The sequence below is a fragment of the Mus caroli genome, unplaced genomic scaffold (assembly GCF_978045245.1).
Source record: "Mus caroli unplaced genomic scaffold, Mus_caroli_1 scaffold_16, whole genome shotgun sequence".
NCBI classification, from domain to species: domain Eukaryota; kingdom Metazoa; phylum Chordata; class Mammalia; order Rodentia; family Muridae; genus Mus; species Mus caroli.
The window spans coordinates 6,908,418-6,923,023 of NW_028227271.1; the positions used below are offsets into that span (position 1 = coordinate 6,908,418).

The 14,606-nt window shown below is 48.5% G+C and overlaps 2 protein-coding genes across 5 annotated transcripts in view; one reads left to right on the forward strand and one right to left on the reverse strand.

Annotated features, from left to right (window-relative positions):
• The window catches only part of Pced1b (PC-esterase domain containing 1B), a 142,952-nt gene extending 139,538 nt beyond the window's left edge, over positions 1-3,414 (reverse strand). For 2 of the 3 annotated variants that reach the window (XM_085831378.1, XM_029469637.1), the window contains exon 1: positions 2,965-3,042. The gene's annotated coding sequence lies outside the window, so the exon portion shown is untranslated. Of the gene's footprint in view, positions 1-2,964; positions 3,043-3,308 lie in introns of those variants that run through there. The other variant, XM_021183719.3, reaches the window with a different exon arrangement.
• Amigo2 (adhesion molecule with Ig like domain 2) lies at positions 3,309-6,175 on the forward strand. 2 transcript variants are annotated; one of them, XM_021183718.2, is made up of 2 exons: positions 3,309-3,500; positions 3,874-6,175. In XM_021183718.2, the coding sequence occupies exon 2, from the start codon at positions 3,932-3,934 to the stop codon at positions 5,489-5,491; it is 1,560 nt and encodes a 519-aa protein (XP_021039377.1). In that variant the 5' UTR covers positions 3,309-3,500; positions 3,874-3,931; the 3' UTR covers positions 5,492-6,175. The 2 variants fall into 2 exon arrangements, with proteins under 2 accessions (XP_021039377.1, XP_021039376.1); XM_021183717.2 differs by having other exon boundaries at positions 3,444-3,532.
• Positions 6,176-14,606: the final 8,431 nt, after the last annotated feature.

Genomic DNA, 14,606 nt, shown 5'->3' on the forward strand with positions numbered 1-14,606 from the left:
TAACTCTTCAGGATTTTAAAATACAACCTGGGAAATTGGAAACCACAGAGCTAGAACCCGAGACCTCATCTCAATCGCACCCTCCAGACGGGAGAGCCTTCCAAAGCCAGGAAGGTACACCACGGCCACGCCCATCTCAGCCCACCAGATTAAAAATCAGATCATACCCTGAAGCCACTTCCTACAATCCACTGGAGTCATCATCATCAAACGGTCAAAAATACCAATAGAAAATACCACGCGGAGAGACCAGAGGACCATCCATCTGTCCCACTTTAGAGCCCGAGACGGCACTCAGCCATCTGTCTTGGTACTTCTTCCAAGCTGAAGGAAGAAACTTCTCTGTTCTGTTCAACTTAAAACTCTTCGTGCAGAGGCTCAAGTCCATTTCAACGCATTCCACTTTGAAACAATTTGGAGTGTGGCTGTTGATCGTCTGGGTTATGGGACAGTATCACTGTAGGGTTCAGTGAACAATGAATGAGCTACCGTATGCAGGCTAGCTCGGTCTGGCACATAAGAACACATAGACAACTCATACTTCCACTGAGGGCACCAGGACTAGGTCAGTCACAAGGGACAAAAGCACAACGCAGAACAGTGTACCCAAAACAAAGATCAGTAGAGAATACAGTTAAATGAAAGCATTTGGTGGCTTTCAGGCATGGCTGGTTCCAGGACTCTAACATTTGTCAGGGTCCCCTGCCTTAGACAAGCTTTATGAAGTGTAAGGGACAAGAACCAGAAGACTGAGACCATCGCCATCTAGAATACGTATCCTGTCACTCGGTTTCATTCATCAAAATGCCATTGAATGCCAACCAAGTGTCAGCTGGGACCCTGACAGAGAAAACGGCTGTCTTCACGGAATTTTCCTTATAGTGGAGATGGGGTGCTATGGTTTGAATATGATTTGAGTGTGTCCCTCCAAAATCCACTTGATAGAAGTCTGACCATATGTGATCATATTAGGGTGTGACGCTTCGAGGAGGTGGGGTCTATGTCGAGCCATTGATTCATGGAGGCTCACCCATGGACGGGATTAATGAAGGTCTCAAGGGACCACTGGTGCTAAAGTTGTTATACAAATAACAAATGTGGGTCCTGAACCTCTCTGGCACACTGTGCCTCTATGTTGCTCTCTGTCTTACTCTTCAACCATCCACCCTGCTGTGAGTACCCTGTGGTTCTTCTCTAGAGGCAGGACTGAGCAAGAGGCATGACCTTGGACAGCCAGTCTCTATAACTGTAGGTTCAATTTCATTTGAGAAAGGCGCCCCATTTAGGTATTTTGTTATAGCAATCGAACATGGACTAACACGGTGGAGATCCATGAGGCGATAAAGGTTATCAAATAAATAAACCTGAAAAATAAAAACATTACCTTCCGCAAAGTAAGGCCATACCTTTTGCTATTACTGAAGTCAGCTTTCTTGTCTCCATGCTATAACCACACACCTCTCATGCCTCTCTTGCCTTTAACATACATGGGAGTCCAGAGAGCTGGTCTTATATAGACCTGCCGCCTGCGAGTTTGTGTACAGCTGGTTTATGCTGTGGGGTGATGGCAAGATACGTCTGAGAGTCGCTGGCAGGTATAGCATAACTTCCACTCTCCGCTTCTTAAAATAAACACCCATTTTAGATCATTTTGTGATAAGCACAGGTTAACCGGCTTCCCAATTTCCTTCCATTTAGGACTGCAAAACCCAGTCACTTACTGGTCATTTAAATAACATGCCTTTGATTACCTGACTCCATTTCCAGGTGACCGCTCAGCTTTGTGACGTTGAGCCTTAAACCCGAGGTTTTCTTGGGGGAAGCCGGGGGTTGGGGGGGGTGTGTGTGGTCTGATAGGAATCTTAAACCTATTTCTCTGGGGAAGTGACGAATGCACCCCTGGAGCACACTGGGCTGGATGCTTGTGGTTTTAAAAGTCAATCTTTAGTGAAAGTGAAACTAACAGGAACCAAGTTGCCCTCCCTTGAAAACCCTGAATCGCTGAGCTCTCCCGGAACCAGTCCACATTAACGCAACACACAGGTCCATCAGATCCATGCCAAAAACTCACTCAGGAAGTTTTCTGCTAAATTTAAGGGTGCCACGGGGGGGGGGGGGTCATTTTGGTTTTTAAAGTTGTATTCATGTGCTCTGCCTTCACTGTCTCCCCAATTTTGTCTTCATTTCATTGGCTCCCTAAGCCCTTCTACTGTGGTTAGCATGGCTTTTTAGGGACAGTAATTTATTTCTTTTAATCCGTACACAACGGCCAAATGGATCACTTGGCTCAGTCAAATCCCATCGTTTAAGCCTTTAAACAAGAATGGATTTGTAATCGAAAAGCCCACCAGCTTCAAGCTCTCTCCCTCATTTTCACATGGCCTTGTTCAGCTTGTGCCTTCCGAGAATGCTAGCTCAGTCTACTGGAGCCCTGGTGGCTGTAGGGCCTCTAGGGGACAAGTCCTTCTGCGTAGCCACCCCTACCGAATTAATCCTAGTCCCGAAGCCGCCAGCACGACTCTGGATTTTTTTGGTTTTTTGTTTTTGTTTGTTTATTTTTTTAAGGCTAATGCCCTTATCTGTGCATTCCAACCGGAAGCCTTCTTTCCTGCCCCTTTGCTTCTAGAGCTGGGCCCGGTGCCTCGGGCCGCTGTCTCCGAGTTAGGAAAAGGGCTCGAACTTTCCCAGGGAACCGGGGGGCGTCCCCGCGGCGCCTCCGCACCCCCTCCCCCCGCAAAGCCCCGGTGGTGCCCAAGGAAACGCGCCGCGGCCCTAGCTCCTGTCCTCCTCCTCCTCCTCCAAACCCGGGCGGGGACCCCAGCAAGCACCCAGTGCACAGCGCCCGCCAGGCCCCTCGCCCCAGCCCCTAAAGCCAGGCTCCGAGATCGGGGTGGGGTGCCACCTGCGGGCCACCGCCCGCGGGCTCCGGCGCGCGGCACCCCGGCACCCTGGGCGGCTCCCTACCGGGCTGGGCGGCTCCCCCGCGGGCGCGGGGCGAGGGGCGCGGGGCCTGGGGGTGCAGAGTCGCAGGCCTCGCTGCGGTCCCACCCGGCCGAGAGGCGGCGCGGAGCCCGCACGGGGCCGCCTCTGCGATTGGCTGCGCCCCCCCACCCTGCTCCGCCCGCCGCGGCGCCCGAGGAGCGAGGACGCGGGGACCCGCCTCCCGCCCGCTCCCGACCCCGGGCGCACGGGATAAAAGGCGGGCGGCGGGCGCGGGAGCCCGGGCCCTGCAGCCTGCGAGCGCCACCGGCGGGCCGGCTTCCCCCGCCGCCCACCCCGCTCCCGGCGCGGCCGAGCTCCGGCGGTACCTGCAGCCGAGCGAGAGAGCCGGGGAGCCCGCGCCGCCGCCTCGAAACTCGCCAAAGTTGAGAGGCTGCCGCCCACCGGGAGCTGGAGGGAAGGTGCGAGCGCGCGGGGCGCGAACCGGCAGGCGGACGCGCGGACCTTCCGAGCGCACCGCCGTCGGCGGCCTCTCCGAGCCGCTGCGGCTTCCCAGCGCTGTGAGTGGTCGGCTAGACCGACGGCTGGCTAAGTATTTCCGTTCAATTGTTTATGGGATGCGATTGTGTGTTTTTGTGTGTGTCGGTGGAGGGAGTTAAGGCAGAATGCATCCTTTAAAAACAAAAACACAAAAAAGCCTGAGTTTCTCATGCTGAGACTGTCGCATTGAGAGAAGGTACCTGGAAATCTCACTGAGTTGGAGTAATCTAGGAAAAATGCATATAACAGGTTCTTTATTAAAAAGGCCCCCCTATTGGAGATGGAGCCCATTTCAAAAGTTAATTGGAACGAAAGCAATTACGGAATAACTCTAACGGGTTAACTAGTGGCAGTTAACTTGTACTTTTCTCCCGTTTTAAATGTTGTTACCAGATTGGTGGGAGACTGAGCTGATGAGAAGCGACTGGCAAGAGACTCAGAGGCGACCATAATGTCGTTAAGGTTCCACACACTGCCCACCCTGCCTAGAGCTGTCAAACCGGGTTGCAGAGAGCTGCTGTGTCTGTTGGTGATCGCAGTGATGGTGAGCCCCAGCGCCTCAGGAATGTGCCCCACTGCTTGCATCTGTGCCACCGACATTGTCAGCTGCACCAACAAAAACCTATCTAAGGTGCCCGGGAACCTTTTCAGACTGATTAAAAGGCTAGATCTGAGCTATAACAGAATCGGACTGTTGGATGCCGACTGGATCCCGGTGTCGTTTGTCAAGCTGAGCACCTTAATTCTTCGCCACAACAACATCACCAGCATCTCCACGGGCAGTTTCTCCACAACCCCAAATTTAAAGTGTCTGGACTTATCATCCAATAGGCTGAAGTCGGTAAAGAGTGCCACATTCCAAGAGCTGAAGGCTCTGGAAGTGCTCCTGCTTTACAACAACCGCATTTCCTATCTGGACCCCGCAGCGTTCGGAGGGCTTTCCCACTTGCAGAAACTCTACCTGAGTGGGAACTTTCTCACACAGTTCCCTATGGATTTGTATGTTGGGAGGTTCAAGCTGGCTGATCTGACATTTTTAGACGTTTCTTATAATCGAATCCCTTCCATACCGATGCACCATATAAACTTAGTGCCGGGGAAACAGCTGAGAGGCATCTACCTTCACGGGAACCCATTTGTCTGTGACTGTTCTCTGTACTCGTTGCTGATCTTTTGGTACCGTAGGCACTTTAGCTCTGTGATGGATTTTAAGAATGACTACACCTGTCGCCTGTGGTCTGACTCCAGGCACTCCCACCAGCTGCAGCTGCTCCAGGAGAGCTTTCTGAACTGTTCTTACAGCGTTATCAACGGCTCCTTCCACGCACTTGGCTTTATCCATGAGGCTCAGGTTGGGGAGAGGGCGATCGTCCATTGTGACAGCAAGACTGGTAATGGAAATACTGATTTCATCTGGGTCGGTCCCGATAACAGACTGCTGGAGCCAGATAAAGACACGGGGAACTTTCGTGTGTTTTACAATGGAAGTCTGGTCATAGAGAACCCTGGCTTTGAGGACGCCGGGGTATATTCTTGTATTGCAATGAACAGGCAGCGGCTGTTAAACGAGACAGTGGATATCATGATAAACGTGAGCAATTTCACCATAAACAGGTCCCACGCCCACGAGGCGTTTAACACCGCCTTTACCACCCTGGCTGCCTGCGTGGCCAGTATAGTTCTAGTGTTACTGTATCTCTACCTGACGCCGTGCCCGTGCAAATGCAAAGCCAAGAGACAGAAAAACACGCTGAGCCAAAGCAGTGTCCACTCGTCCATTCTCAGTCCTGGCCCCACTGGCGATACCTCTGCTGATGATCGGAAGGCAGGTAAAAGAGTCGTGTTTCTGGAGCCCCTGAAGGACACGGCGGCCGGACAGAACGGGAAGGTCAAGCTTTTCCCCAGTGAGACCGTTACAGCCGAGGGCATCTTAAAGTCCACCAGGGCAAAGTCTGACTCAGACTCAGTCAATTCCGTGTTCTCAGACACACCCTTTGTGGCATCCACTTAGCTGGGTGCCTGCGTTCGTCTGGTGTCGTGATTTAACGTCTCCCTGCTTTAACTTTGGTCCGAAGAATTAATAGCAGGACGGGGGAAAAAAAAAACCTCTGTTTTGTCTTTTGAGATAAAACCAAATGGTGTCTTTTTAAGATGGTTGCTAGGAAGTGAGGCAGAGCACACTGGTTGCTTCTTGGGCTGGGTCAGGAGGCGGCTTAGTTTGAGAGTTTTGAGTAACAGCATCTTAGCCTTCAGCATCGCCGAGGATTTCAAAGCTGCCTTGAAGGCAGTAGGACCAGCCATTATCTCTTTATTTGGTTATCTTGAAGGAAAAATGAAGCTGTGTGTTAGCATTCTTTAAAAATAGACTCTTTTTGACTTACTAGAACCAAAGTTGAGCTGAGCTTTTTTTTTTTCTTTTAAAGAAAAACATTAGTGGCTTCTTTCCCTTTTAAAAGATATAGAAGGAAGAATTGGCTATTTATAAAGCATAAAGTTAGCATAGAGGTTTTTTCAGCCAAAATCATCATTTCAGACCAGAATAGACAAACTTATAACATCCATAGGGTTCTGCCACATCCCATGTAGTGCAAAAGGGCATTTAGCTGTTTAGCCGTCTTCTCCGTCATCGCTGTGCTGTATACCCTGGTACAAAAGATCTCCCTGAAACATTAAAGGTGTCATTATTTGTTGCAAAGCATATGTGTCAGTACCGAAATGTCTGAGTGACTCCCTAAACCTGCATCGTAGCAGACTCACGGCTGTCCGTCTGCTTGTGTATCTGTAGAACCTTCAGTTATGTGAATGGCTGAGTAGACCCTAATGTGCTGTGTTTCAGACATTTAAATCCATGCAAATACATACATGTGCTCTGTGACTTGATGCTTGAGTTGCCTATTTACCGATGCAACCTGAGATGTTGAACGTGACAAGCCTGTGCTGTGTCTGTAAACCTCCATCACACAGTATCCACATTACAGCAAACGGCTCTCCTCCAGAATTCTTGTCCTGACGACAGGAACTTTAGCTTTTAGAGGGAGAAAAGCCACTTTAATGTGTTTCAAGTCAGAGTTTCTCTCTCTGCATCACAGTCTACTCCGATATTGTGCATTCCAGCCAGGTCTGGGAGACCCTTACATTCTAGTTTTAGGACAAGTGAGTGCCTGGGGGCGCAGTGGGGGGGGGGGCAGATTATTCTCCTGTCTGCCAAGAGACAGTCATGTGACTCTCTGGCACTGAAATGGAGGGCTCAGACCAGTTGGTGTTTCCAGTTCCTTTCATATTAGAATCTGGTTTCCCAGGCACCCCAGCACAGAATCACAGTGCCTTCTAACCTGTACCGTACACTGAGGGAATGTGGGGCTGGGATGAAGATAGGCTAACCAGCACAGCACCATAGATCACAGGTGTCTCAATGGAGGAGGCTCAGAGAGAATCATGGGCTGTGTATGACCAACAGAAGCAAAGGGGCTGAGGGAACCCAGGCTCAGCGTGCTCCCCAGAGATAAAGGGTCCAAAAGAATGGTTTCCTTAAACACCCACGGGCATGGAGAGGGATTAAAATCAAGAGTGACCAAAGGCAGAGGAGAAGCGGGTGGGCATCTTCCTAGGGAAAGTTGGGTATGGCCAATAGTGGCACCTTCCAGGGGTGTAGATGAGGATGGAGAGTTGACAGTGACACTGGTGACTTACTGGCAACATGGTTGGCAATAGTGGATGTGTGACAGCTCTCTGTGCTGTCTGGAGTTCTCTGCAGCAGACTGGTCAGCAGGGAGCTAAGGGGCAAGGACTCACCCTGGGGAGTAGGCTGCAGAACCGGGGCTCAGTACTGTGAACAACATTACACGGTGTTAGAAATGACCACCCTGCCTCTTAAATCCCTCACCCTGTAGATCGACTCCTTCAGAGCTGTGTTTCCAGCCAACATTTTATCATAGTGGCATCCATGTAAGTATCAAATGATGTATGGAGCTGGTATGGCCACAGGGGCAATCTTCTCTTCTTCTTTCATGTTTAGAGAAATGCAGACTTAGGGGTGCTTGATTAGTTAGGATCACAGCAGCCCTGAAGGCGAGGAAGGGACAGAGGGCAGGCATGGCTGTGCTGCCTCTGGGGTGCTCTGGCAATGAAATGGAAGAGGGTCCCTACACTGTCTCTCGTCTGGAAAAGATACCAAAGGCCTTCCAGCTGCTGATGCCTAAGAAATAAGTGTTTGGCTTGGCAGACAACGAAGGGGCAGTGCTGGGAGGGGTGGCAATGACTTCAACCACAGCTGCTTCTCATGCCCAGATGCCAAGTTAGGGCAGGATAGACTTAGGTAGAAACCAAGGTATTTTTAATCAGAATCAAACAAACAAACAAACAAACAAAAATCCCGAGTATTCTAAAACTTGTTTTGAGCGAACATAGGATGGCGGTGAGTCCTGGGACTGAATGCTGTGGCGTGGAGCCCTACATGCCTAGGAACATCAATTGTTAAGTAGGAATCTGAGCTCATGGATCTTAAATACAGGTACAAATTTAACGTGTGCTTTGTACGTTTGTCGCACGCAAAACTTTTATATAATTTTCCTTCTAAGCAATAACCTGGACTTATGCAACTGGGTTGCTCTCTTAAGCCAGTGGGGAGAAGTGGAAATGTATGGAAAAACCAAGTGACAAGCGACAGGCTCCGAAGTGCCATTCTTTTCCTTTTTTGAAAGATTCATCATCCTCTCCCTCTCCCTCTCCCTCTCCCTCTCCCTCTCCCTCTCCCTCTCCCTCTCCCTCTCCCTCTCCCTCTCCCTCTCCCTCTCCCTCTCCCTCTCCCTCTCCCTCTCCCTCTCCCTCCCCTCCCTCTCCCTCCCCCTCTCCCCCTCCTCCCCCTCTCTCTCTCCCTCTCCTCTCACTGCTGTGTGTGTGTGTGTGTTGTGTGTGTGTGTGTGTGTGTGTGTGTATAGACCATAGGTGCTGGATCCCTGGAGTTGGAGTTACAGGAGTCGTAAGCTGCCTGACTCAGGTCCTGGAGACTTAACTCTTGTCCTCTCTGTAAAAGCAGTGCACGCTTTTAACCTTGAACGACCTCTCTAGCCCTGACATGAACTTCCCTTGGGTTTGGATCATTTTCACTGAAATAGATTCCAGGTTCATGCTTTTCTGTGTGTGTATATATATATATATATATATATATATATATATATATATATATATACACACACACACACAGTCATTCTAATTTTAAGATAAACATTTTAGGGATTCAGGGGTGGGGGGATTCAGTAGGTAAAAGCCAAGCCCGATGACCTGGGTTGGGATCCCCATAGCCCAGGTAAAGAACTGTACCCCGCAGCTCACTGTCAGTTATCCAGAGCATCTCAGTGGCAAGATGAGAGGTAGAGAGAGGAGAATATCCACACGCTGGAAGGCAGCAAGCCTGGCTTGCACCGCAGTGAAGTGACTCAGACAAGGTGCAGCACCGGCAAAGGCCAGCTTGAGAAGGCTGTCCTTGGATTTCTGCAGGCCCCATGAGGCATGTGTGTACCCATTCCCCCTAACACACAAGTACAGCCCCCAACATACAAGTACACACAAGCATACACACAAGTACACAAATACAAGCACACATAAGTACACACAAGCATACATAAGTACACACAAGCACAAGTACACATACATGAACACACAAGCACACACAGACACACAAGTATACATACAAGTACACAAACCAAGTACAAGCACACATAACTACACACAGAAGCACAAACACAAGTACACAACAAGAACACACAAGCATACAGACTATGCATACACAGATACACAAATATACACACACAAGCACACACATGCACACATAGATACACAAGTATACATGCACAAGTACACAAATACAAGAACTCAAGACACAAGTGCACACACAAAGGTATACAAGTATACATATGTAGACAAATACAAGCACACACAAGTACACATAAGCTTACATACGTGCACACAAACACAAGAACTAAAGTACACAAGTGAGCACACACAAGTGTATAAGCAAGCGCGCGCGCACACACACACACACACACACACAAGGCTTTCAAAAATAACATCCTGTAAGGATGGCCTAAAAAGATTTTAGAATGTAGATTTGGCTTCTGCATCATCCCTCACTGCTGCCCAGTTCAATAATTTTTAATCTTGCTTGATTAAGCATAGAAAAGTGAATTTTATTTTTCCAAATCAACTTTTCTCCCCACTAATTAGAAAGAGGAACAGAGGACGCTTATGAGGGTAGAACATGAGAGGAACAGGCAGATTGACTCTCAGTCCCAGACCGGAGAAGAAGTGTGGCTGGGGAATCCTACCAACTGTTGTTGGAGCAGGCTCCAGCCCCAGCAGGCATCCTCAACACCACCATCCTTCTCTCTGCTGTGGCTGATTCCTGCCGCCCTCCACCATCAACTGCCTATCTGCTAGGCTAAGCAGTGAGCAAAAAACCAGGCTGCCATGTAGGTTCTCTGGGGAAAGTAAGATAAACAAAGCGTTCCTACTCTCCTAACCAGAGAGTCTTAACTTGGGAAGTTTAGGACAGAGCCTGCCGATCATATTTACAGTTTTTCTTACCATATGATTCTCAGTCTACCTGATTTGATGACACATGCTAAGTGGAACCATAGCAGGATTCATGGGGCCAGGCCCCGCCAAAATACAGTATTACTTGTTAATGGATTTATTAATAAAAGGGAATATCCTGGTCTCCCAAAATAGACTAATTAAAAAAACAACAACAAGATGTTGGTGTGCTGACGCTAAATGAACCCCCACATAAAGCACTGGCTGGAACTCAGGGCTTGCGTTTTTGTAAATTATGAAATCTAAAATTATTTTGGTATGGCAACATCCCCTATTCTTTCGTTTTTAAGCTATTTTTAGTCTGGAGGCAGCTACAACAGATCGGGTCTGTGACAATGAGCACTGAATGAGCTTTCAAATTTGATGAGCTCAGAGAGCTATCAGTGTATACGCCACGGGCTCCAAATGTAGGTTCCACTTACAGAGAACTGAAATGTCACCATTTTCCAACATACTAGAAGGTTCTTCTTTCTAAAACCCACTAGAGCTTTTCCCCAGCTCCCTCCTTCCTCCCCAAGGACAGGTCCACATTTCTATTTCTCATCCTGGTCTACATGAGGAGAAAGCTATTGGGTTGCTGTATAAGGTAGTTAGGTTGTTTGTATCACAGTAATCATTGAAAAGTAATCTCTTTAAATACTCATACAGGTGCCTTCCTGGAATGGCTTTGTAAGGCAGGGGTTACATAACCTTTCTCTGGGTCCTCGCCTTCCGTCCATTGCCTTGATCACAACGTGACTAGAGGCATGTTGCCGAGGGAAGGCCTTATCTGTCTTACGCATCCTGATGCAGTACATCACTGAAGAAAGTCGGGGCAGGAACCTTAGAGGAATGCTGCCTACAGACTTGCTCGGCCTCTTTTCCTACATAACCCAAGATTCCTACGTAGGAGTGGAGCTACCCACAGTGACTGGGCCTTCCTCCATCAGTGGTCAATCAAGGAAATACCCCAAGAGATGCCCACAGGCTTGTCTGATGGAGGCAATGCCTTCGTGATCAACTTTTCTCAGGTCTGTCAAGTTGATAAAAACTAACCAGTACACCCATTGTGTATGTCCTGAATAATTGAAAATATCGCCTATGGGCCATTGCAGATGGATTACAGGGAAAGCAACACTTTGATAGTAAGGACAGGGCTAAAGCAAATGGTTACACAGACACTTTAGAATGCAAGATGGACATTTATAGTGGGTTCTCGTTTTAAGCACCTACTGAATACCAGGCGTGCAACAAGAAGTAGTAGAGGTTTGCTGTCATTCCGACAGTCTGGGACAGATGGCAAGTCCAGCAAAGGAAGAAAGAAACTCATAACAGAAAAGGTACGTTTTCCAGGTGACCCAGTTAAGAACTGGTTTTAATTCATGTAACCACTAAACAAACAAACAAACAAACAAACAAACACTCTCCGTATTCTCACCTAGACACACTATCAATGACTTTGTATGTCACGAGTGGTAAGCAAACTTTCAGTTAAAGAGTGCAGAGGAGGCCCGGGAAGATGGCTCGGGCAGCGGAGAGCTTTCTGCGCATGCGCAAGGGCCTGAGGCATGGTCTCCAGAACTTACGTAAAAGGCTAACTCGGTGGCTTTCCCCTGTTCCCCAGCGCTAGGGATGGGAGAGCCAGGGTAGAGGATGGGTAACTGGATCCCTCTCCCTGGGCATCTGGTCTACCCATCTGGTGAGTTCCGGTTTTGTGAGAGATGAGTTCAGACAAGACGCCGAGGAAGACCCAGCTTTGACTTCTGGCACAAACACATACGTGTACATACAAACCCACACTCATGAAGAGTGTGAAGTATCGCTATTCAGGGAGAGCATGGAGGAGATGAAGAGGAAGCCATACGTTATAATACATGCGGACACGATTTTATTTTATTTATTTATTTTGTTTTATTTATTATTTTTTTTCTAGACATGGTTTCTCTGTGTAGCCCTGGCTGTCCTGGAACTCACTCTGTAGACCAGGCTGGCCTCGAACTCAGAAATCTGCCTGCCTCTGCCTCCCAAGTGCTGGGATTAAAGGCATTCGCCACCACGTCCGTCCATGCGGACACAATTTTAAAAACAAACCGCGGTACGAGCAGCAAAACCGGGAGTCTGCCTAAGAAGGTGTAGATTAGGTGGCTGTCTTAGTTCCTGACACAAATCATAACCTAGGCACGGTGCAAGCGAGAGCTTTTAATTTGGGGGTTCACGGTTCCAGAGACCGTGACCATCGTGATGGGGAGCATGGCGACAGGCGGGCATTGTGCAAGCTCCAGGCAGAGAGGAGAGAGGGAGGGGGAGGGGGGAGGGAGGGGAGGAGGGGGAGGGACAGAGACAGAGAGATGGAGAGACAGAAAGAGAAGGAGGGAAAGAGAGACGGAGGGGGTAGAGGAAGAGGGAAAGGAAGAGAATGCTAACTGGGAATGGCTTGGGCTTTTGAAACTTCCATGATATACCTCTTCTAAGAAGACTACACTGTCTAATCCTTCCGGAACACTTCAACCTACTGGGGACCAAACATTCAAATACAGGAGCCTGTAGGGACCATTCTTATTTAAACCATCACGGAAGTCCAGGCTTCCCCAGTTTACTGACTCATTAATCTGATTCTCCTTCTCCATGCAGTCACTGAAGATGCAAAATATATTTCTGCTTTGACACTATAAGCTGTATAACACGTTTAAATGAGCAAGAAGATGAACAAGGGATTAGCTTCCGTATTCTGAGAATTTTAAATTATTTGTGATTTCTAAAGTGTAAGTTTTATTTGAGGGAGAGCAGAAAGTTTCAATTTCCAGGAAAATCATGTGGGCAATTCAAACCTTTTTAGGGATTTTTTCCAAACTAATTTTAAAACTGGGTTTTAAAACCGAGATAATTTAAAAATTATTTTTAAAGTACCATTGCTAGCGTACTTCATTAAAAATTTCTACTAAGTAATATTCTGGCTGAGCACTAAAAATATTTTCAGAAAAATTTGTAACGTCCATAGCATCTTTGTATCATAGGGTGACAGGACAAAGGGCCTTCACATTGGGAATGACAACGTTCCTAAGCGTCGCCAGTGCCATGGGCCATAAGTATGGATAATCGCTCTAGTGTCCTCAATAGTGGTACAGAGAGCGACTTAGCTTGGTTTCTGTTGCTGTGATAAAACAAAACAACGTCACTAAAACCCACTTGGGAAGGAAAGGGTGTATTTGGCTCACACATGTCAGGTCGCAGTCCATCAAGTGACGCCAAGGCTGGAACTGAAGCAGAGACTATGTCTGCTTATGAATTGGCCCCTCATAGCTGACCTAGTGCACTGTCCGACACCACCCAGGGCCCCCTGCCCAGGGGTGGGGCGCCACCTACAGGCGGTCCCATGTAAACGCTCTCAATTGAATTTCCCTCTTCACCTAAGTCAAGTTGGCAAAACCAAAGGGGCCCAGAGGATAATCAAATAACCCTAAAGCGATTCAAGGGTGATCCAGAGGCGCCTGCTAGTGACGTTAACAGCCGACGGGAGGCAAAACGGGAATGTGATTGGCAGATACCTTGCTTTTGCAACCTGGGATAATGTGGGGGAAACTTGAACACCAGTTCAGCAGCCCCTAGATCGGTGGCTCTCGCCGTGTGGGTCGCAACCCCATGGTGGGGGGGGGGGAGATTGAAGATCAGATATTTACATTATGATTCACAACAGTCGTAAAATTACAGTTATGAAGTAGCTACGAAACAATGTTATGGTTGCCCACAACATGAGGAACTGTATCGAAGGGTCGCACTCAGCATCAGGAAGGCTGAGTGAGAAGTGTTGCTCCGGATGTTGTGGGTACCACCTACGGTGAATCCTCACCTGCTGATGCCTTACAGAGGCAGGGCAGGGTAGTTAATAGTCACCTAAAATAAGTGTCAGTGGGCTCATTTCAAGTTGTCCTACCTGTGGCTTATTCAAGACCCACAGGGAGGCCATGCTAGCCCATTGTCTACGCTCATAGCCCCAAGTGTCACCACCACACACAGCAGAATAAAGCTTTCTAAATGTGTGCTGGCCCTGCCATGAGGAAGAGAACAATATAATTATTTCCTGTGTGTAAGGCTCCATGCTAACACCCACATTCTGTCTCGTGCTTTATTTTGCACAAACCTTCTTTTAGAGGGCAATCTTGGAAGTGTATGGGGATCTGAACCTCGTGGTCTGGGCCCAGAACAACCATCAGCGGTAGACATTGTACAGTGCTTTGCAACCTTTCTAATGGGCCCTTTAATACAGTTCCTCCGTGCTGTGGTGACACCTGTAACTTTGTTTTCAAATCCCATTTTTAATGATGGTTCTTAAAACGCTTTAACCTCCCTTTAGCCCACCACTCACCAGAGGAAGTGGACTTGCTTAGAAAGCTTCCTTGGGAGCAACTCCCGTCTGTGTTGTCTGGAAATGGGCAGTTAGGTTCACAGGTCAGCAGGCAGCCGCAGCTCGATCCACTCGCAAACACTTCACGGGCACACCAGCATTTCCAGTTCGGTAGAGTCAGGTTAGCAACAGCGGTGACACGAGCTAGCAGAGA